General features: G+C 41.9%; 1 protein-coding gene and 1 long non-coding RNA gene across 6 annotated transcripts in view; one reads left to right on the top strand and one right to left on the bottom strand.

Moving 5' to 3' along the window:
- Nucleotides 1–365: 365 nt before the first annotated feature.
- HCCS (holocytochrome c synthase) lies at nucleotides 366–12067 on the bottom strand. Of its 5 annotated transcripts, none has more exons than XM_005592946.5 (7): nucleotides 11898–12067; nucleotides 11271–11412; nucleotides 8470–8621; nucleotides 6010–6158; nucleotides 4815–4934; nucleotides 2461–2547; nucleotides 366–1842 (listed from the first exon to the last, which is right to left on the bottom strand). In XM_005592946.5, the coding sequence occupies exons 2-7, from the start codon at nucleotides 11368–11370 to the stop codon at nucleotides 1644–1646; spliced, it is 807 nt and encodes a 268-aa protein (XP_005593003.1). In that variant the 5' UTR covers nucleotides 11371–11412; nucleotides 11898–12067; the 3' UTR covers nucleotides 366–1643. The 5 variants fall into 5 exon arrangements, with proteins under 5 accessions (XP_005593003.1, XP_073886228.1, XP_005593002.1 ...); XM_074030127.1 differs by having other exon boundaries at nucleotides 366–1285; XM_005592945.5 differs by having other exon boundaries at nucleotides 11956–12067.
- A 54-nt stretch (nucleotides 12068–12121) lies between these two features.
- The window catches only part of LOC141409463 (uncharacterized), a 70057-nt gene continuing 58049 nt past the window's right edge, over nucleotides 12122–24129 (top strand). Inside the window, exons 1-2 of the long non-coding RNA XR_012430354.1 lie at nucleotides 12122–12523; nucleotides 16462–16551. This is a non-coding gene — a long non-coding RNA (uncharacterized lncRNA). The remainder of the gene's footprint in view (nucleotides 12524–16461; nucleotides 16552–24129) is intronic.

Genomic DNA, 24129 nt, shown 5'->3' with positions numbered 1-24129 from the left:
CCTCCCTGTGTCCATGTATTCTCATTGTTCAACCCTCACTTATGAGTGAGAACATGCGGTGTTTGGTTATCTGTTCTTGTGTTAGTTTGCTGAGAATGATGGTTTCCAGCTTCATCCATGTCCCTGCAAACGACATGAACTCATCCTTTTTATGGCTGCATAGTATTCTATGGTGTATATGTGCCGCATTTTCTTTATCCAGCCTATCATTGATGGGCATTTGGGTTGGTTCCAAGTCTTTGCTATTGTGAACAGTGCTGCAATAAACGTGTGTGCTGGATTATAAATCACTCTATTATAAAGCATTGGTTTTATAAAGATATGTCTGAACAAACAATCGTTAAGTGTAAAATTACTCCAAAAAATTTTCAAAACCTGTGAACTAATCAGCTTTATTTTCAAATATACAAGTATTTTGAAATGCAGAGTTTATGGCTGTTGTATTTCTTAAACTCCACACAAAACTGACAAATCCATACCAAATTAATCACCCACAGACTGCCAATTTCATCCACTAATTTAACACTACAGCATTCAGGATAAATTAAAGGATTTAATAGTATAGGCAGTTAAAAAAAAAACAAAAACCAGCAGTCATTTGTAACATACTGCTATAATTAGAACAACCAGTTTATGGATTACTGGTACAAAAAGTTTCAATGGCAAACTTAGAGCTTCCTTAAAACAAACAAAATCTAGACTGAGTTGAAGCATTCTCCATCTGGGAAAAAAAGGCTCATCTTGTGAATTTTAACACTCAGCCAAATATAAAATCATGTTTTAGAGGGGACCATCACTGATAGTAGGACTTAAGCCAGGCTTTCAAGGTTTGGATTAGGCCAACTGATTCGGGGAAAGGTGGAGGCTGCCAGCAAAGGAAGCAATGAGATTCGAAGTTGGGATAAGTTGTCAAATACCAGGAACAATGAGGAGACCTGTTTGTTGGGAGCAGAGTTACATATTAGAATAACAGGATTTAAAGGGAACATTTTTTAAAAGGTATGTTCCAAAGGAAGGTATAGTTGAAAGTACTCTATTCAGTCTAAGAAATTCATATAAATCAGATTTGAAGAGAATTTAGCTGAGTACCTTTACAGCGTACAACTTTGCATTTTGTTAAAGGTCACAATCATACCATGGGGCTTTAGAAATAATGGTAACTTTTTTTAAAAAAAGGTATAATCACCTCTTATTTATAATGAACAGTTTTAGTTAAAATATTTGGCCAGATGAAAGCTCTTGAGCACCACCACGGACTCTCAGGCTTCACATCTCTCGAGTATTCCTGAGAAAACAGTAAGAAAAAAAGCAACTTTCATCACTTTTTAAGAGCTCTTTTTCAGAGGTTGTTCAGGCTTTTCGAGATGAAATACACAGGCAATACTGCGGGTAAAGGAAAAACTGAGGGACTGCTTCCCACTTAAGCTAAGTAGGAAGAAAACAAAATGATCTGCTATAAACTGCACGGTACAATGCAACTCAAAAGTGAACAGTGCATAGTATCCTTCACTAAGTGAAGGAAAAAGTGTGATTACCCACTTGAAGTTCCCATTACATCATGAGTGCAATTCAATTTGGGGAAAATAGTTTAATGTATCTCTCAGAAAAAAAATAGTTTATATTTTTCCATCTCAAACAGTGCTTTACGAGGTCCAACGCCACCAAGCGACTTTCATTCTGTCCCATACTGCCGAAAGCGAATCTAAGGCAGGACGGACGTCCAGGATGGTGAACTGGTAGTCCTTGTTGACTTCACCACCATCATAATAATCAATCACATATCTAACTTCTGTCCCGCAACGGTTTATGATCCAATCATGCCTATCAAAAGGCAACTCATACCTGGAATAAAAACATGCCACTGAGTGTTAAAATGCTTGCACTGCATTTAGTCCCAGTTTAAGCTATGTGAAAGCTCAAGAAGCACATGCAAACACCTGCTCCCAAACACCTAACTGGGGAAGTCAGACTCAAAGCATCACATAGTGAACAGTACTAAGGGAAGATGGCACTGAAGAACTGTGGTAAGTCCAGATCACATGGCAGCTCATCTGCCTACAAAGGAATTAAGGTCAGTAGGGAAGAGACCTAAGCCAGGGAGGTCAGCTGAGATACTGCAGAAATGCAGGTGTGAGCAAAGAATCTCAAGTATGCTAGAAAAGAAAGGGAGGATGGCTAAGTGCATAAACCCAAAGACATAGATCATGGGAAGAGTAAGAGGGCAGATCCAAAACATGGACGATAACTCCATTCAACCCTATGATAAATAGAAAGCAATCTTCTACACCCTAATAAATCTGCCCATTAATGGACAAACCTCAGGGAGAGAAAGAAATCTACAGCTGAATATGGATTAGGTTTTGCAAGATGGCACTGCAATTCTTAGACTGGTTTTGGTGTGAAGAGAAAGTTGACCTGGATCTGAAGATGGTGAAACAACACTTCTACGCTGACACTCACCCCATCCAGGAACGAATTCGTGCCCTTGGTGAATACTCTTTTGCTTTCCCTCCGAACCGGATCAATGATGGACCACAAGGACACTCTCTAGAATTCCCCAAATAAGAAAAGTCTGTTAAAATACTTTATTTTCTTTGACAAAGATAATGTTCTAATTTTTCAGTAATATACTTTTTTTCCTGTATACATTTCACATAATATAACATTTACAGAGAAAGGTAAGTTCCAAAACAACCAAACAACAAGTGCCTATTTGTTAAAAATGTTTCTCTTTCCTTCTGGACTGGGTGCGTTCCATCGCCTCCCCTTCCTTCTGGATATCTATACTGCACTTTGCAGGAGTCAGGACACATGACCTTTCCATTTCGTGGAGGAGGAAAGGCACATTAAAAAAACAAAGAAACAAAACAGCCTCAAGTATTGTGCATCATGCTTCTTTCTCTTTGGCACATAGCAGCTGGGGTTTTTCAGACAAACAAGAAAATTCTATTCTTTCATTTCAAACCAATGAACAGCCTTTATGAAGAAAAGAAAATGATGGATTAATCCCTAGAAATGGATTGTAATTAATATTGGACCAGCTCCTTAAAAACTACACATAAGATGAGGTGTAGCAGAGTCCTAGCTGGCAAATGCACTCCCTCTACCCACAGACCCCTGCTGAGGACTCTCTAGGTGCCAGCCCTCTGTGGGCACCTGGGTATAGCAGTGCCAACAAGACCCTCGGAGCCCTGTCCTCGTGGAGTTCACAGCCCACCTACAGGCTAGACAGACAGCTGTTTCCAAGACAGAGGGAGTGGTGGCCAAATCAGGAGGCCACCTATATTGTTAGCTGCTCCCATGGATAACAAGATAGGTGTCTAAGTAAGTGGGAGGGAGAAAAATTTCCAAGGTATAAAGGACTTCTACTGGAGGACTTATGAGTTACTTTTCTTCTCCTTTTAGGAACTACTCCTTAACATCTCTTCTCAAGAGGGTCACAGGCAAAAAGGTAAACTCAATCTAGGCAAAACTTTCTTCTGCAGACCATAGCATGAGTTTTTAAAAGGTCTACTTAATTTTGACAGAAGATAACTGGAGAAGGAATTGAAACTGACAAACTGAAATTCCCTTTTCTCTCTTCTCTTTGCTCCATAATCATACAAGTAATTAGCAGGTGGTCTTAATTAGAACACACTTTCAAAGTAGGTCACTGTAAACACTTGTGGCTCCTCTCAGGCCAGAGGTTACTGAGGGCAACATGGTCGCAGTTGTTCCCCTCTCACATGAACCCACCCCAGGCCTGAGGCTCAGTCAGTGACAGCCAGGGAGTGCAACCAATGAACTTCAGAGTGCAAATATTAAAAACAAACAAAACACCTTAAAAATCATTAAGTGGACTTTGGCCAAGAAATTAATCACATTGTGCGATGAATTTAAAACCACTGTTTATGACATAACCTGGCTCAAACCAGCAGAATATGCAATGCTCTAGATACACCCAGCCTAGGCACCACCCGAAACGGACTAAGTCAGACACCCTGGGGGTGGGGCCCAGCATGCTAGGTTTTAACAAACCTTCCCCATGATCCTGATGCACGCTCCAGTGTGACAACCACTACTATCAACAGACTGAAGCCCTGTCTCCTTTAACACACACAGCTGCATTTACCTATTCTCCCTGAGAAAAAGGGCTCTGAGTTAAGACATCTCTTTGTGTTTAGTCCTAATGGGGATTAAATAAATGCTATTGAGGGAACAAAAATGTCTTTCCCACCTCCCTTGGGGCAGATGGCATTTTAGCATCTCCCTTCCCACATGCTCTGCTTTTGAAGGGCTGTGATGCTCCTTCTGCTGAGAGGCACGGTCTCTGTCCCTTCCCCTTGAATCTGGGCAGGCTCCTGATGCTTTCTGGAACTCTAGCTATTGCAACCTAGCCACCATGATAGGAGGAAGCCGAAGCAGCCATATTCAGGGGCCATGTGGAGGTGTTCTGGCCAAAAGCCAGTACCACTTGCCAGAGGAGTAAACGAGCAGGCCTTCAGAAGACTCTAGCCCATGGCTCGGAAGCCATCCTGACCACTGAGTCTTCGCAGCTGAGGCCCCAGATATCAAGGAACAGAGACAAGCCATCCTTGCCCTGTCCTTGGCGTATTCCAGACCCACTGAATCCACAAGTCTAATAAAATGGTTGCTATTTTTCAACTAAGAAGGGTGGCCTGTCATGCAACAATTGTCACTGAGCCATGCCTGCTACATAAAATGTTTTATTAGAATAACAAATGATTTGAATAAAATGTTAAAACTCTAGAAAGCTGATATGAAATAAGAAAGATGCTTGAAAGATTTGTTTTTAAGATCTCAAACATACTTACGCAGCATGAAGGGCTTCCCACTTCAAAATCTCCTTCCAAGCCTGCTCGTTATTCTGATTGTGAATTCTAATGATATTATACATATCCTTCTGACTGATATCCTCATCTTTCCACTTCCACCTAGGAAAGAACATATGGTAAAATTTGACAAATGTTCCTAATAATGCCATAAAGTTAATCCACATATTTTCATAAGATGATTTATTCAACATTCCCCTTTGAGAAAGAACTAAGAATGCTCACTTTCTCTGAATTTAACAGATCTAAGGCTCATTTTCAAGATTTACCCATGACCATGGAGCAGCACTATAAATCCAAAGCTACTACAGAAGCATTGAAAACAAATATAAAAGGTTCATCTTAGTCTCATTTTACTGAGTCACAGTAAACCAGACTTACAGAATCATCTATTTTTACGGTGACATTTGTTCAGATAGTACCACTGATCAATGATCCCCTAACTTTTTCTAAACATTTTATCTAAAAGTGTTTTCAGTTTTTTAAAAAAACCTATTGATGGTTAATTTTAATGTGTCAACCTGACTATGCCACAGGATGCCCAGACATTTGGTCAAACATGCTGACTGTGTCTGTGAGGGTGTTTTTGAATGTGAGTAACATTCTAATCAGTAGGCTAAGTAAAGCAGACTGCCCTCCCTACTCCGTATGGGTGGGTCACATCCAATCAGTTGCAGACCTGAATGACAAAAAAGCTGACCCTTCCATGAGTAAGAGGGAAGGTCTTCTGCATGACTGCTTGAGTTGGGACATTGGGCTTTTCCTGCCTTTGGACTTAAACTGAAACATCAGTTCTTCTTGCATCTTGAGACTGCTGACTTTCAGACTAGAAGTGTGCCATTGGCTCTCCTGGGTCTCCCGCTTGCTGACTGCAGATCTTGGGACTTCTCAGCTTTACATAATTGTGTAAGTCAATTCCCTACAATACATATCTTCCTGCCCTCCTTGTCTCCTGCCCCTCTACACATATCCTATTGGTTCTGTTTCTCTTGAGAACCCTGATGTAATACACTGGCCTTGCACTTACAATCTGACAGGTGTGAAAAACCAGGTGATTATAAACTGATTAATACATTAAAATGTACTATATTGTTTTGAAGGTAAAAAATCTCTTCAGCACACAACTCTTGGATATTCTGACAACCAAATTTTTATTTTAAATAATATGTTCACTCACCCTTTCTTTAACATTGCATTCCAGAACATCTGCTCGGAAGGGTAAACCCACTTTTTCTCTGAATCTGCTCTGGGAATGGATGACTCTTCTCTGACAGTAGATAATACAAATGGCTGATCTGGAGCTGGTGTTTGATTGGGTGGTGGCATCTAAATAAAATAAACAGATTTTCTTTTATAGGATATAAAGTAAAAGGCAATATAATTAACCACTTCCTGGAAAGCAATACATCACACAGAAAGCACAGATTACTTATTAAATCAGTGACATCAAAATTTCAGACTTCTCAGATAATTTGATTGTTTTGAAGAGTCAGAGTACTGAGGTTGTGCTTCTTCACTGATTAAGTTCTCAAATATGGTAAACAATGTGGTTAAATTTTTGGCCTCTTTCTCCTTTGAACAAATTTAGAAGTAATGTCACCAAGGAATAAGTAGAAACTAATGCCATGATCTTCAGGCATTTCTAAAAACTTTATGACAGGCTTTTCAAAAATGACTACTCACTCTCTGGGGAAAAGTCTCATGGCACACGTGTACAGCACTGCTTTTTTTAAAAAATATTCTCAGATTTTTTAGGTTTCTGCTTATGCTTCATCCCTTAGGCAAAATATACTACAGATGAGTCTTTGCATCTCAACACTGCCAAGTCAGAAGGTGGGAAGAATCCCTTCTCCCAGACATGTGGGTCACCAATACTGTTATGCTAGCACTTAGCCTTAGCCAGGGTCTCTCATCCGTGGCACTACTGACATTTGGAGCTGGACAATTTTTAGTTATGGCGGTCTAAGTACTGTAGGATGTTTAGCAGGATATTTGCCTGAGGGGCAAAATCACTCAAGGTTGGGAATGACTGGCCTTGAACTTTCTGTGTTAGAAGTATAAAGGATTTCCTAGTAAACATTAATTAAAAGTCTCCATCACAACAAGGCCCTCAGTTAGAATACCGACAGCAGGAAGGGCCATGTGTGGTAGGCACTGCAGAGTGTTCTACCTGCATTATGTTAAACACACTTAAACACAGTGTGTTTAAGAACATGGGTCTGAGGTGGATAAGGATTCAGGTTTTGGCTCTGCCACTTCCTAGCTGGTGATGTGGGGTGAATGACTCCTTCACTCTCAGTATCTTCAGTCTGAAATGGGGACACTAAGAATACTGGCCACACAGAGTTGTTATGAGGATTAAAGGGGAGAATGTAGGGTGCTTAGCTTAAATGCTACAGAAGTGACCAAAAGAGGCTGGTCTGAGTACAGTTTACAACTAATTGATCACAACCAGTTACAGATTTCTTTGTTCCTTCTCCTCTCCCACTGCTTCAGTTGGCTAGCCTTGAATGAAAAAATTTTTAAAAAGGGACCAAAAGAAAAGTTAGCTGCTATTCATATTCTCACTACATATCATGATCCTATGGGGTAAGTGTCTAGGTCTGTAAGATTCCAAAAGGCCCATGTTCTGAACCACTCACCTATTAGAGATCATCTAGGCCAGTGGTCTGCCAGGGGCTTCGGATAATGTTGTCTGTCACTGCTTTCATGCTACAGAGAAAGCAGCAGCAGCAGAACTGAGTAGTATGACAGAGACCCTATGGCCCATAGAACCAAACATATTTACTACCTGGCCCTTTATAGAAGCAGTTTGCCAAAGACCTCTGGTGCAAATATTTGAAGGCCTATGGGCAAGATAATCTTGGTGCATTGTCCAAAACTTTATTTTCAAAAACAGGCAGTGGGCCATAGTTTGTTGATTCCTGAGGTGGACGCTGCTATTGTATCTCCCACGCCCTTTCTTTTCCAGGCTAAATATTTCTAGTTTCTTTACATGCTGCCTGGTTTGCTAAAATTTCTACTCCTGATAATCCCATGGCCCTCTAAAGTATATGCCTGAGCCTCCTGTTAAAACATGATTGCAAACTTTAGACCACAATCTCCGATGCTGTCCATCACAAAATGTAGTGATGTCACATCTACCTTGCCCTCACTTCTCAATGGCATTAAATTTGCTGGCAGTCACACAACAGTGAACCACCCTAATGACTCGTGCAGGCTGGCACCCTATTGTACCTGAAGAAGTTCCCCAATCATGTAATGTGCCTACAAAGTTTCCCTAGACCAAAGATACCTTAATTAACTCTAGCTATGGTTCTTACAGAATTTCCCATCTACCACCTACCTAGTAACTCTCCCAGAAGAAAATATTCATTTGGTATGGCTTATTGGCTTATTCCCAGTACAACTATGCTGGCTGCTCATAATCACTGGTGTTTTTTTTTTTTTTTCCCCCAGGCACTCCCTGAAACTACACTTACTAACACATCTAGATTTTCACTATAGATGGAATATCTAACTTCCCTGTTTTCAAAGGACAGAAGAATTCATCCTAGCCATCTGCAACTTGTCTTAGGAGTCTGTACAAGCAACTCTGCATAAAAAGCTCCAGAAAGAAAACATGAGTGTGGATTACCAGATTTGAAGGATCTAGGTTCTCCTTATTCTCAGCAGCAGTGCCCCTAATGGGACACTCCACGTACTCATAGGCGCGTTCCTGGTGGGCAGGCACAGAGTATGTTTTCTTCTCACAGTTTGGGCCAGATGGCTCTGTACTCACTGGACACTCTGAAATAATCAAGTATAAAAATGGTGTCACCATGAAGGCAGGACATCTAGCTCTCTCAATTGAAGCACTAAAGTGCTGAATTTCTGACCAATGATTACCACCACAGGAAAAGTCAGGTTTCTTCCATTTAAATCTACCAAAAAGTGAACTAGCTAACATTCCAAAATCCTAAAGATGAGAAGGTTCTACAAATTTACATTTCCTTTGAAAGAAAAATGAGTACCCATTCTCTAATTGTATCACACCCCCAGCAAAAATAAGCCAAAAAACCTTGGCAGTTGCAAGAGCACGTGTTATCCATGCCATGGTTTAAGTAACCTGGCTGAAGGAGCAGCTGGGGAGCTGTTAGAGGAACCTAAGTGGGGACCAGCCACATTTCACAGGGTCTCCTTGACTTTTCATTCACTTGTTCCAGAGAAGTCCAGCCCCAAACAGGACACAGTTGCAATCCAGGCTTTCATTACTGATGCATTATCTCAGGTACAAGGAATGGGAGAAGAAAATGAACAGAGGAGACATCACAAAGGCTACTGCAAAAAAATCTGAATGCCACTCTGCTTTGTCCCAAGACTGAAACAAGGCATAGGAAAACCACGTGGCCTAGGGCCTATTCCCATCAGTCAACGGCAAGAGTTTAACAGGAAAAGGCAGACAATAAAGAAAACATTCTACAACCCATACAGGATCAAGATGCCCATTACAAGGGAAGGTCTGAGCCTAATGAGATGAGCAATAGCAAGGGTTATGCCCAAAGACCCAGGATGCTGATCCCAATTAGTGGGAGACTGGGAAACTGATTCAGAGAATGAGCAGGCACTTGGAGAGCTGTGACACAGAAGACAGCTGCTCATGTAATGGAATCTTGGCCTCAGGCAGCAGCAATAACTACAACAATACACATGAAAAAGATGAGTTTGTTTTCACTTCCTTCCCTGCACTTCTCCTCCCAAGCCCTCATTTCCTGGTGCCCTATGCCACTGCCCACTTTAGGGGTGAAGACTTGCTATGCCTTTCTTCTCTACCACTGAAAGCACCAATCCTTTTCAAGTCATAGATTCCAGCTGGGTGTTAGAAAGAAAATAACATTTCAATTTTTCACATCATATAACCAGTAGCCCCTATGATCTCCTATAGACACCCACATTCTTTATTAATGTAATAAGTCTGGCAGCTCTCAAAGATATACAGCAAATGAAATAAAACCAAAGAAAGAGTTCTAGGATCTCGCTGAGGACACTCAGAACAGCAGCACACCTGCTTTGGCTGATCTGTCTCAATTCTTCCTGTACAAAGAAACCCCAGAAGAACACTGTCTGTCCTTGTCCAAGGTCACAGAACTTTTGCTGGCTTTGCCACTTACTATGTGACTTGGAGCATCAGTTACTCCAAGTCTTAGTTTCCTTGACTATAAAATAGGGAAAAAACCGACCACACAGCTTATGAAGATGAGAATGTAAGCTCCATCAGGCAAAGCTCCATTTTGTATAATGTTATTCTCTCGTGCAGAAACAAACAAACAAAACCCAGCAGTGCTTGGTACAGAATGGGCAGTGACCTCTCAGAATAGGCTGGCTGACCGAAGAAATGAATAACATCACAAGCATTAGTACTCAGTAAGCACACCATGTTGCTTCCGCCCTTCACGACTTACTGATTCAAGCCACACTTTAATACAAACAATCTAAAGTAGACCTGCATCAATTAATGAAAGACAGCTTTTCCATTTTCATTTTCTTATCTAAAGAATGGACGGCAAGCCCATTAGGTGATGGCTTACTTTTATATATAAGAATACTGAAATGGCTATGGGAGCAAAGGTTATTTATTAAGACAGCTAGATCCAGACCAAGGTTTCTCAACCTTGGCCCTCTTGATATTTGGGGCCAGCTGATTCTTTGTTGGGGGGCTGTTCTGTACATTGTACGATGTTTAGGAGCACTCCTGCCCTCTATTCACTTTCCTCTCACTTGTGACAACCAAAAATGCCTCCAGATATTGGCAAATGTCCCCTGTGGGAAGGGGCGATTGCCCCCCTCCAGTTAAGAAACACTGATGTAGGCACAAGTAAACTTTGGGAAGTTGGGGCTGGTTTAGAGTACTCACTATGTTCTCATGTACTATCTCAATCATCATGACAGGCTTGTGAAATATTATTATACACTCATCTTACAGATGACAGACTGCGGCTTACAGAGTTAACTTGTCTAGACTCACAAACCTCAATAAGACGCAAAATAAGGACCAGACCCAGGGTGCCTGACTCCCATGCCTACCAGCCTCAGCAGCATACTACACTGCCTCTTCCTTTAGAGCCTTTCAAGAATTTTTTTAAGACAGTCTCACTCTGTCACCCAGGCCGGAGTGCAGTGTCACAATCTTGGCTCACTGCAACCTCGGCCTCCCAGGCGATCCTGCCCACCTCAACCTCCCGAGTCGCTGGTACTACGGGCACCCACCACTACGTCTGGCTACTGTTTGTATTTTTTTGTAGAGGCAGGTTTTTGCAATGTTGCCCAGGCTGATCTCGAACTTCTGAGCTCAAGCAATCCACCCACCACGGCCTCCCAAAGGGCTGTCACAGGCGTGAACCACCGCACCCGGCCGTGAATTATCTTTTGTTTTCATTTTCTAGACAAACGGCCCATTACCTTTCATTTTCCCTTCATGCATCGGACATCCTGAAGGTGGGGATGCTGAAGTGTTTGAGGCCTGAACTGCAACAGCAGGAGCAGATGGAGACAAACCCATGGCTGGAAACAGTGTTGACTCCAAACAATTTTAAATTTCCACCTGCCAAAACAAACAGACAGATTAATGTCTCTGGACTCTTCTAATCTGGTCAACTCTTGTTCCTCCCTCCTCTTTGTCATCCCATGGGCATCTACCAGGCAGGGTACTAACTTCGAGGGACAGCTTTAATATATCGCCCCCTTAGGGAAATACTGTGAAACCCAGGCCAACCTCTGGGGGCACGTATCTAAGGCAGTGAGGATTTGGGGACTGAGGTGAGGCAGTCGCTGAGAAACCACGCCACAGCCAGGAGGTACAGGCCTGAGGCGGGCGTGGGGCGAGGGTTTCCTAGGAGTGGTGACCCGGGTGGAGGAAGAAGGGAGGCCCACTGAGCCCAGACTTGACCCCTGACCCCAGAGCCTTAGCGAGGGGCTGGGGGTCCGGGAAGGGTGCGGCACATGAATAGGAATTCGAAGAAACGAAGTGACACCAGAGGTCGAGGAGGTGCCAAGTGTCTTCCCCACACCGTCCCGGCGCTTGCCCACCTGCTCCAGCCCGCGGTCCCCAGACCAAACCGGCCGCGGCCAGCCTGCCCTTCTGCACCTGAGCCCTCCCCCGGGCTGCTCCGAGAGGCCGGTACCGCCTTCAGTAGCCAACCCGAACCCACAGCAGCAGTGACTTCCCGCCGCCGCCGCCTTCCTCTCACTGGGTCACCGCTGTGGCCACGGTCACCGCCGGCGTTATCACGCACCCCTACTTCCTTTTCAGAAGGCGGGACTTCCGGGCACGCGGGAGGCGGGCTGAAGAGTAGTATTTTCCGTCAATCACGGAGAGCAGCTTCCGTCCCCTCCTCGCCTCGGCCTGTAGCTGCTGCGGGGGCCGCTCTCTGGCCCCGCCCCTCCAGGCCGGGAGCCTTTTTCAAAATGCCAGCAGTGGCAGGTAAGGCTGTCTGGTCCAGAGACTTCCCTAGAGTGAAGAGCTCTACTATGTATGCTTTATGCGGCAGAGGGAGTGCTTTGGAGTTTTTAAATTTCTGGTTTTTTAAATGTTATCCCATCAGTTTTAATTGTAGCAATGATTCAAGAAACGTTAGTAGATGCCCATAACTTCGGTGGTGGAGATCCAAAAGTGAACAAGACAGTGTTCTGGCTGCTAAGTTCTTCTTAACTGGGTGTGTGATTTTGAATGTCTGTATTTTCATTTACCTCCAACAAAAATGTAGCATGTTCTACCGTCAGGAATGTAGGCAACAAATCCTAGTACCATTAGCTATATGTGGCACTAATAAACATCACAGATAAATTATGTCACATATGGTTGTTGTGCCTGTCTCAAAATATCATCCATCCACTACTTTGAAATTAAGGTAATTTGATCTTGTTACTTAAAGTGTTAATAAAGAAACATGTATCTTTCTATATAACTATAGTGGCTCTGTGAAATATGTCCAGATGCCCCCTGGTGCAGGAAGTGTTGGGGGCTCACAGCTTTCAGCTGAGTCTCCAGGAATTGTCCTCTGCCTAAGAGAATTTCCTCACACAAAATCACATTCCCTCCTTGGGGACGGTCTGCATCCTATGAGGGTCTCTGCAAGGGCACGTAAGTCCAGACCCCTAGCCCCAGGGGGGGCAACTCAGAAGGGCCATCCCAGCATCAGAACTCCCTACAGGATAGCCCAGAAGGGCCATCCCAGCATCAGAACTGCCTACAGAATAGCCCAAGGATTCCATTTCAACTACATTGACTACATCACAGCTCAACTTCTCTCTTTGCCCACAATTCTTTTGTCCCTCCCACAATTCCCTTTCACTCCCACAATTCTGTTTTGTTACCCACAATTCTGTCTCCCACAATTCTCAGTTCCTTCCACAATCTTCTGTCTCTCCCACAATTCCTTATTTCTCCCACAATCCCAAGTCACTTCCAAAATTCTGTTCCTTCCCACAATTCATTTTTCTGTCCCACAATTCCTTGTCTTGCTCACAATTCTCTTGTTTCTCCCACAATTCCCCGTGTTTCCCACAATTCACTTTTCTGTCCCACAAATCCCTGTCTTGCCCATAATTCTATTGTTTTTCCTACAATTTGCTGGGTTTCTCAGAAATCCTTTATTCTTTCCTTCAAATTCTTGTATCTCTCAAAATTCTATTTCCCACAGTTTTGTTTCTCCCACAGTTCTGTCTTTTCCATCACTCCCTATGACTCTGTTTCTCACAATTCTTTTCTCTCAAAATTATTCATTTCCACAATGTTCTGTTCACTCACAATACTCTGTTCTTATTCCCCAGTCTCTCCCGTAATTCCCCATTATCTCTCATAATTCTGTTCTCTCACAATATTCTTTTTCATGATTTCCTTTCTCTCACAATTTTCCCTTCATTCTCATAATTATTCCTTCTCTCCCACAACACCGTATTCTCTCCCATGGTTTCCTGTATCTCCCATAACTCTCTGTTCTCTCCCCCAATTTTCTGTCTCTCCCTGAGTTTTCTGTTCTCCCACAATTCCCTGTGTCTCCCATAATTCCATGTTTCTTCCCACAATTTTTGGTTTCCTCTCATAATTCTCTGTTCTCTCCCACAATTCCTTATCTCAACCATAATTCTGTATTCTATGCTACAATTTCCTGTCTTTCCTATAATTCCCCATCTCCCCCACAATTCTTTGTTCTTTCACAGAATTCCCCACTCTTACAATTCTCCATTCTCTCAAAATACTCCATGATTGTTCACAATTCCCCAGTCTCTCCCCTAATTCCCATTCTCTCATAATTCTGTTTTCTCACAATATTCTCATTCACAATTTTCTATCCCACAAGTGTCCCTTTTCTCCCACAATTTTGTGTCTCTTCCACAATTTTTTGTTCTCTCCCACAATCCTGTGTCTCTCCCACAATTCTTTGTCCTGTCCTCTCCACAAATTATGTCTCTCCCACAATTCTGCTCTCTCCCACAATTCTGTGTTATATGCTACAATTTCCTGTCTTTCTCATAATTCCACATCTTTCTCATAATTCTTTCTTCTCTCTGATAATTCCTCACTTTCACTCACAGTCCTCCATTCTCTTAAAATACTCCATCCTCATTTGCAATTCTGTAGTCTCTCCCCTAACTCCTTAGTCTCCCTTGTAATTCTGTTCTCCCACAATACTCTGTGCTCTTACACAATTTCATGTTTCACCCACAATAATCTCTTCTCTTTCATAATTCTCCCTTCTCTCCCACAATTCCCTGTGTGTCCACAATTTTGTGTCACTCCCACAATTCTCTGTTTTTCTTACAATTCCTGATGTCTTCCCCCATTCTTTATTCTCTCCCACAATTCCATGTCTCACCTATGAGTCTCTGTTCTTTCCCATAATTTCTTGTCTTTCCCCTAATTCCTAATATCTCCTACAATTCTTTGCTCTCTCTCACAATTCTCCATTCTTGCACTTCTCCCTTATTACACAATATTCTGTTCTCGTTCGCAGCTCCCTAGTCTCTCTCCCAATTCCGCATCATCTCTCACAATTCTCTGTTCTCTCATGATACTTTATTCTTTCCCACAATTCTCCCTTCTCCCACAATTACCTATCTTTCCTATCATTTTCTGTTCTCTACCACAATTCTCAGTTCTCTTTCACAATTTCTCAGAAGACCCAAGCCTGGTCCTATAACTTCAGTGTTTCAGGGCCCAAGTGGAGGAGTATGGCCCAGATGAGTGGTGTGTGATTAGGAGGAAGGGGTACGGTGTGAGAGTTTGTGATTATAATGAGAGCAGGTGTCAGGATAGGTGTGACTAAGGGGGAGCATAAAGACCAATTCTTTGTTTTTTTCTACAATGCCTGAGTTCTTTCACTTAATTCCATATTACAGCACTTGATAAAAGATTTGCAACTACGTATTTGAATGTGTAATTCTCTTACCTATGTATGGATTTTCTGAAGTTAAAAAATAGATCTTATTTGGCTTTATATCCCCTATATCAGCACAACTCAAAATGTGTCCTGCCAGTGGGGACCAGTTCACACACTGTTACCATTCTAATATAAGATGAGGAGCTTTCACCACAAGGCAAGGCAAAGCATTGCTTGTTTCATCCAGAAAGTCTTACTATGAAAAATGTCTCATCTCAGATAAAATTGTGCTTAGTGGCATAGCAGATTTATATTATAGTACAAGATTCTTAATTCAGCATTGGCCAATACATAGCAGTTCCTGGACTGGCGCTTAAGTAGCACTGCCCTATCATTACAGTGTAGTTTCCATTGTATAATTGAGTGCTCACTGAAGCAGTCAGAAGCAGACACTGAAGGGATCACAGAGTCAATGAATCTTGAACAACATCACTCATTCAACAATATTTGTGGAGCACCTATGATGTGTCAGGTACTGTGGGAAGTGCTGAGAATTTAAAAGTGCTAGGCAGACTCCTTGCTCTCAGGGAATTTACATTCTAGTAAATGAATAGATCAGACAACAAACAATCCAGCACAAACAGATAAATAAATAATTTCAGATCCTGATAAAAGCCACCAATTAAATGACACAGGTAGTGTGACAAAGACTGAGGAATGGGGGTCTACCCACCCCTGTGGGTAGATGATCTGTGGAGCAGAAAGTTTGTATTCCTCGGGAGATTGTTAGAAATGCAGAATTTCAAGTCCCATCCCAGAACCACCGAGTCAAAGTCTGTCTTGTAACATGATCCCCAGATGATCAGTGTGCACGATACAGATTGAGAGCTCAGGATACCTTCTCAGATATAGTTGTCAACAAAGACCTCTCTAAGAAGGGTGACATTTTAGCTGAGACCTGAATGTTGAGAAGGACCCAGCCATGTAAAGATCAATGCAAAGAGTGGTCCAGACAATGAGAATTCCATGGTAAAATGTTCTGAGATCAGAAGGAACAGGGAAAGACCAGTGTGGCCCACACAGAATGAGTTGGGGGCAGAATAGTAAGAGGTGATGTTGGGGCTGGATCATGCCATAGGCCATGAGGAGGAAGTTACATTTTCTTTTAATTGAAATGTGAAGCCATGGAAGGGTTTTTAAAAAGAAGAATTATTTGATCTGACAATAGAGATAGCTTGTTTTTCTCAACTTTGCTCTTCACCACTCTCTAGTTACGCCTGGAGACCTTCACTTGGTTCTATGCCAGCACTGCCCATGAACTTCATAGACTGTGATCTTTGCTAAGGCCTAAATGAATGAAGGTAAGTTCCTAAGATATAGCTAGGAGACCCCCACCCCCCTTATAGGTCTGTGTTCCATGGAGTCTGCCAGGATTCATCACGTGTACTCAGAGGGACTATGTCTACATCAAAGGCCGGGGTTGCCTCTTACTCTTGGAAATAAACACTACTTTTCCTTAAAGGGATTTATTGCCAGTAAAATTAGAGATGGCCAGAGGTTATCATTCTGTTTATTATTCTCACAACCATTGTAATAACTTTAGAGGATATATTATTACTAATTGGTAAGTCCCAAGCTTTTTTGTGTTTTGATGAGAGTCGAGGGTTTCTTCACATAGACCTCTAAAAATTGAATTAATTGGCTGGGCGCGGTGGCTCACGCCTGTAATCCCAGCACTTTGGGAGGGCAAGACGGGCAGATCACAAGGTCAGGAGTTCAAGACCAGCCTGGCCAACATAGTGAAACCCCATCTCTACTAAAAATACAACAATTAGCTGGGTGTGGTGGCATGCACCTGTAGCCCCAGCTACTTGGGAGGCTGAGGCGGGAGCATTGCTTGAACTCGGGAGGTGGAGGTTGCAGTGAGCCGAGACCATGCCATTGCAATCCAGCTTGGGTAACAGAGTGAGACTCTGTCTCAAAAAAAAAAGTTGAATTAATTCGCTGATTGTGGATGACTACCTTATATGACGAATCACTCCCAATTTCTTATAGGAACCCTGGTTTCATGTCTCCATGTGTATACAGAGCATTGCTTTTTGAGAAAGTTTCTCTAATTTATAGCTGTACTTATTTAAGACTGGTCTTTCCTTGATACCTGCCAAGGTGGTCCGAGTGGACCTGCAATGGGGTCAATTCAGAAAACTTAAGACTATTATTTGATGAATGCCAGCAGGGAGATTGCCCAGCCTCTTCTCATGCTGGGGAATTCAGCAGGTATGAGATTTGACAGGAGACAGGGCCCTGATTCCCTCTATGGCAGTGCTTCTCAACTGGGGCTGATTTTGCTGTCCCTATCCTGGGGGTATTTGACAATATCTGGAGACATTTTCAGTTGTCATACTGAGGGTAGTGGTTGCTACTGAAATCAAGTGGATAGAAGTCTGGCATTCTGCTAAGCATCCTACAATGCAAAGGCCAACTCTAGCAACAAAGACTTATCTGGCCCCAAATGTCAATAATATTAAAGTGAAGAGACCCTATTCTTGGAAAACCAAAGGCCAGAAACTTCCTCTCCTTGATACCTGGCAGCTAGAGCATGAGCTTCTACTTTCTCAGCTTGCTCAATATATGCATATATACACAAATGCAAACATACTGGCATGTAGTGTGCATTATGTAACTACACTGGGACTATAACTCATTGTCCCTTCTTTCTACCCCGAACCAATACACACAATCATTCAGAAGCAGAAGTGGGGGTGGGGACTCGCTATTTTCAAGTGGTGAGAACAATTATTATTATTGGAGTTATTAAGATTAAGTTGCTGATCCAGTTGTTGCCACAAGTGGGCCTTTATGAGTCACTAGATTTAACATGGTGTGCCAAAAAAGATGGGAATAGCACTGGTAAGAGTGGCTGAAGTGAACATTGCTCTGGGGAGGAGCTCTGGAGAGCCATGTGAGTCACCACCCACATAGGCAGGAGACATCAGTATAGTCTTGCCTAGAGGAGTGAGGAATTTCATGTTTTCTTCCCTATCAAAATAATTAGTAGTGGATTTGGTTACTAATGGTAGAGAGAAATGGACAAACCATAGGGTTATGTTAATGAAATTTCCAGTGGGTATTGGATTTGCCCTCCAATTTTTAAAGCATAAACTGTAACCAAAGACCTTCTGACATACTTATTCTTTTAAAAAGGAGAAGCATGGTAGATTACAGTTGTCTGAAATTACCACCTTACTGCATAAAGAGAAAGCTAAGGTGAAGCAAATAAGAGAGGAGTAAAAAAATGGCTGCTAATTTTGAGAAATATTTAGTGTTGGGGCAAGATGAGTTCAGTTTAGACACATTGCACTTGAGATGATAATGGTTATCTAGGCAGTGAAATCCAAGAAGCAGTTCAGAATACAGAATTAGAACTCAAGAAAGAGCTGGTTGCAGATAAGAAAAAGTAAGTTATCAGATTTGCTTGGATGTTAAGCCATAAAAATGGATGGTAAAATCCTTCAAGGCTTTGGTTTTCTTTGCTCTCATTCCAAATTTACCAAAGAACTTCGCAACTTTAGTTTGGCTTTCCTATTAGGAAGAGAATGCTTCACTAGCCAACCTAAATTCCTTCCTCCTTGACAGTTTTATTTTTTATTCTAAGCATTGTGAATTAACAAATGGGAGAAAATAGGAGTAATAGAAGGAAAATCAATAAGGCAAGGCATGAGTGGCTTTAGAGGAAGGAAGGGAAAGCTCTCTGAGTGGTTTGGACTCATTGTAAAGTGGGATTGAAAGATTAAACCCACAAAAGACAAGCTGACAAACCATTCTCTACCACCACAACATGAAATGCAGTTTTCAAAGAAATGTGCTTTGGGGGACCCCATTTTTAAAACACAAATAGTAGCATACTTTACATAGGGATTTAACTGTTATTCTTCACCTAAAATATCTTGGAGGTTTTCCATATCCATCTTTCTTTTTATTTAACAGATTCAATAATTAAAATACAATTTTTCATATCAGTACATACAGTGTTCCATTTTGTTTTTATTTAGGACATGTACACTATTCCATCATATAGATTAATACAATTTATGTAACTGGTCCCTTACTAATGAACTAAATTTATGTTATTTCCAATACTTTCCTATTACAACAATACTACAGTGAGTAATGTTGTGCTTACATCATTTCTCACACTGTGTGAGCATATCTGTGTAATACCTAGAATTAAAATGACTGTGTCAAAGGGAATGTGCTTTTAAAACTTTGATAGTCACTTCTAAATGACCCAGGATAGGTGGTTGTACCACTTGTACCTTCCCTCAGGAGTGGATGAGAGTGCCTGTTTTTCCACACCTTCATCAACACAGTGTATTGCTTTTTTAAAAAATTGATTTGTAGACATTCTTTATAAGGAAATTAACCTTCTACACTATGAGGTTGGAATATTTTTTTAAATTATCTCTTTTTTTTTGTTTTTGCTTCTGCTAAGTTTTGCTTTGAGTAGTTTTTATGGATCTTAAATTTATAATCTATGATTTCTGGATGTTGTGGCATAATTAAAAACATTTTCTTTAAGTCCTAAATTCTCCCAAGTTTCTTCAATTAAAAAAATTATACTTTTTCCTTTAAACCATTTATATATTTGAAACTTATCCTGGTGAAAGGAATAAGGTATAGCTGTGCTATGGTATTAATATGACTTGTTTGTCCCCATCAAAGCTAAGTTTGAAATTTAATCCCCAGTGTGGCAGTGCTGGGAACTGGGGCCTAATGGAAGGTGTCTGGGTCATGGGGCAAATCCTTCATGAATGGCTTGGTGACTTTCTTATGGTAGTGGGTTCTTACTCTCGTGAGACTGGATTAATTCTAAGGGGAATGGATTAGTTCCAGAAAGAGCAGAATTGTTACAAAGTGAGGATCCCCCTCATGTTTACTTTCTCTTCACATGTACCTGGTTCGCCTTTGACCTTCTCTGCTATGTCTGATTCAACATGAAAGCCCTCACCAGAAGCTGAGAAGATGCTGGTTCCATGCTTCTTGAACAGCCTGTAGAACTGTAAGCCAAGCAAACCTCTTTTCTTTATAAACTACCCAGCCTCAGGTATTTTGCTGTAGTAACACAAAATGGACTAAAGACAAGCTCCAATGACTAAATCCATTTTATGCTCTGCTATGTTTTGGATTCTCTTGTCTTTAGTCTTAATGTTTGTGTGTTTATTTTGGATTTCCCAGGGATTATTTCATATAATCTCAACTAATAATGATTTTACTTCCTCCCGTCCAACTTTAATGCCTCTAATTTCTTTTCTTTTCTTTTGAGACGAAGTCTCGCTCTTGTTGCCCAGGCTGGAGTGTAATGGCACAATCTTGGCTCACTGCAACCTCCACCTCCCAAGTTCAAGTGATCCTCCTATCTCAGCCTCCCACGTAGGTGGGATTACAGGTGCCTGCCACCACGCCCAGCTGATTTTTGTTTTTTGTTTTTGTTTTTGTTTTTTAGTAGAGATGGTGTTTCACCATGTTGGCCAGGCTGGTCTTGAACTCCTGACCTCAGGCAATCCACCCACCTTGGCCTCTCAAAGTGCTGGGATTACAGGTGTGAGCCCCTGTGCCCAGCCTAATACCTCTAATTTCTTTCTCCTGCATGGGCTAAGACTTTCCAGCAAAATGTTAAATAAAAGTGGCAGTAGACATTCCTAATTTTTGTGAAAAGATGTCTAGTGTTTATCCATTAAGCATTTTGTGAACTTTTAGATTGGCATAAAGTTTTTTTGTCATGTTTAGGAAGTATCCATATATCTCTATTTTGTTATGAGTGTTTTACAAAATCAGCAAGTAATTTAGTGAATGGGTTTTCATAGAAGATGATAAAGGGGTAGAGTTTCCCCTCTAGGTCAATGTAAACTGAGCCAGCACAAGCAGAGAGAGGAGTCCAGAGGCGGAAGTGACCATGGGAGCCTAAGTCCATGAGGAGTAACATATAACTCAGAGAAACTTGATATTCCATGGACCATGGACTGGGAGATTCAAGTGAATAAGACCTTGGGGTCCAGGAGATAGGGAGGCCAGGCCTAACTGACAAAGGCTTATACTTTAAGGGTGAATTTATTAAACAAATATTATACAGAATATTATACAAAGTACAATGAGCTGATAATAAAACATTCTGTGTTCTTAAATGTATATATGTGTGCTTGTGTGTACTAATACTGAGGCCCTTAAACCACTAAGATTTAGGATTATTAAACAGAAGAGATTAGGTAAAGTTTGCCTTCCAAAGCCAAGGGAAGAGGGGTGGCCAGGGAAGGAGAATGTTCTGGCTAGAAAGGAGACAAATTCTGAGTAAAGGAAGCTGAAGGACAAACACTTCCACTCAGAATTTAGCATTGGCAGGACTGTTTGGTGTGTAGGAATTTAGAGCTGAGTTAGTATTACTTAAAGGACTACAAACCTGGCCTTAAATTTAAAAGGGGTTTGGGGCTGGAGCACGGCAGGTGGTGAACCAAAGGAATTTACTATGATCTGAAAAATAAGCTTAAGTACTACCTCCATTGTGGGCAGGGAGGCAAGAACCTTCCCTTTTTTGAGTTGAAGATAAGCTTCTTCAGTCTGAACTTTCCTAAATTCCACTTCTTCCTTTTCTATAAAACAAGATGAAGTACTTTATACTACCCATCAAAAATCATTGACTGTATGTTGCATGAATTTATGCTTATTATGCTAGAAAAGTGTTCCTTGGCTATTTCATATGTATATAAGCTTTCTCCCTCAACACAGTTTCTGCTTTTTATTTTTGGAATCTCGCATAGTCTGTATCTTGTTTTTCGGAGTAGATACTATCACTGTGGCTGGCTGAGTTCTCATCTCTATGCAACCAAGGCTAACTGGCTCTCTAGATTACCTTGATGCCACCCACAGAGTCCTTTCTGGATTTAGTGATTTGGTGCTGCTTATTTCCACCATCTCTCAGGATGGAGTCTCAGAATAGAGACCAGGTTGAAAAATCAGTCTTTCACTTAAAACCATGAAAGCAGGTACTACATCTTATCCATCTACGACCTGGTGACCCAGAAGCCATTAATTTGACATTACCAACATGCCTCCACACAAATACTTCATAACCTTCAATGTGAGAATTAAACAAACAAACAAACAAAAACTTAAACAACTTTGGAGAGGAGAACGATAACCTAAATTTTAAGCATAAGAAAATCCCTAACATAAAGATCCAAATAATTGCCACTGGGGGGCGATGGAAGTTCGTGAACTGCTCTGCTAATCCCTGAGGCAACTGAGCACTTCAGCTGGTTTATTTATTCAAAGCTGGAATTTGGACGTGTGAACCATCAAGCTTAGGGAAATTCCTGGATGAGGAACACAGTCCTGGGAGAAACCTACCAAAGATGGAATTAGCACCTTGGCGAACCGCCTTCAGCGCAAAGAACTTTCTTTGCTTGTGTGTCTTAAGAATTTACTTCGGTTCCCTTCTGTCTGAAGCAGAGGAAGCCAAGTTAAACTGTGAATAAGCACGACAACAAAAGAGTTCTTATTTATCACTACCTGCAAATACATGGAAGTGCACAGTTTAAACAGCATTCAGACATCTCACAGCCACTTGGATCACAGTTTTGGTTGGTGTGGGTAGGCCTCAGTTTTCTGAGGAAAGGAGGGAGGTTATAGAGTTTATCTTAGGAAATTCTGAGTCATAGGTAACACTTTAAGTGACAGTTAAGGAATCTAGTGAGAGGGAGTTTGGACAGGTTTAGAAAAGCACACTATGGAAAACAAAGGAGAAAAAGTATCTTCACTGCAGGAGTAATATTGCAGCCACTTGGTGGCGTGTTGTGGGCTTTATTTCTCCTTCCAGATTCCCTCGGTTGTAGGATAGGGGTCCTGGCACCAGACGTTGGCCAGCCCAGTCATCAAGCAATATCAATGTTAGGGGGTTAGGGGTCCTGTTGCTACTTCTACTTGGTCTTTTTTTCCTTCCCAAGATTGCCAATAAAGTGTCATCAGCAGCCGGGTGTGGTGGCTCATGCCTGCAATCCCAGCACTTTGGGAAGCTGAGGTGGGCAGATCACCTGAGGTCAGGAGTTCAAGATCACCGTGGGCAAAATGATGAAACTCCATCTCTACTTAAAAAAAAAAAAAAAAAAATTAGCCAGGCCTGGTGGCATGCACCTGTAATCCCAGCTACTCGGGAGGCTGGGGTAGGAGAATCGCTTGAACTCAGGAGGTGGAGGTTGCAGTGAGCTGAGATCGCACCACTGTACTCCAGCCTCGGCGACAGAGTGAGACTCCATATCAAAAGAAAAAAAAAAAGTGTCATCAACACAATAATTTGTCCTGCTTTCACTCCAGGAATGGCCAAAGAGGGCAAAGAGTTATGGAACTTAAAAAGCAAGTCTAGAATGCACTTTTGTGCATAAGACATAAATATATCCATGAAATCATGTTGCATCCCCTGTGTAATAGGCTCTCCATTTCAAAAGCCCTCCAACTTGGCATAGGGATAACCTAAGGGCTCTAAGATTGCAGCTAGGATAAGGACCCATGGATCCCAGTGCTCAGTGCCCTATGTCCTCTGGAAGTTGCTGACACATGTTTCTGAGGGACACTCAGAAAACCTGGAAGCATATTATATTAGTGAGGACATTTTGGATTTTGAGTGAGAAGTCCAGCTTGAGTCAGCTTAAGCAGGAAAAGAAATTTTGGGATCACACTCTTAGGAAGTCCAGGAGTGGGTAAAGCCTCAGGAAGGGCTGGATTCAGGCACTCTGCCTCCATCTCTTGGCCTGATGCCACTTAGTGTGAAGGCCTCTCTCCTAACTTCTTTAACTTTTGGGGGAATTTGCTCTGACTGGGTCACATTCTTTCCCCTGGCTCAATTACTGTGTCTGGGGAGGTGAGGCAATATGATTGACTGGGTCTGGTGT

The sequence above is a fragment of the Macaca fascicularis genome, chromosome X (assembly GCF_037993035.2).
Source record: "Macaca fascicularis isolate 582-1 chromosome X, T2T-MFA8v1.1".
Taxonomy (NCBI): domain Eukaryota; kingdom Metazoa; phylum Chordata; class Mammalia; order Primates; family Cercopithecidae; genus Macaca; species Macaca fascicularis.
The sequence above is the reverse complement of the archived record's forward strand: the minus strand, read 5'-3'. Positions and strand labels throughout refer to the sequence as shown.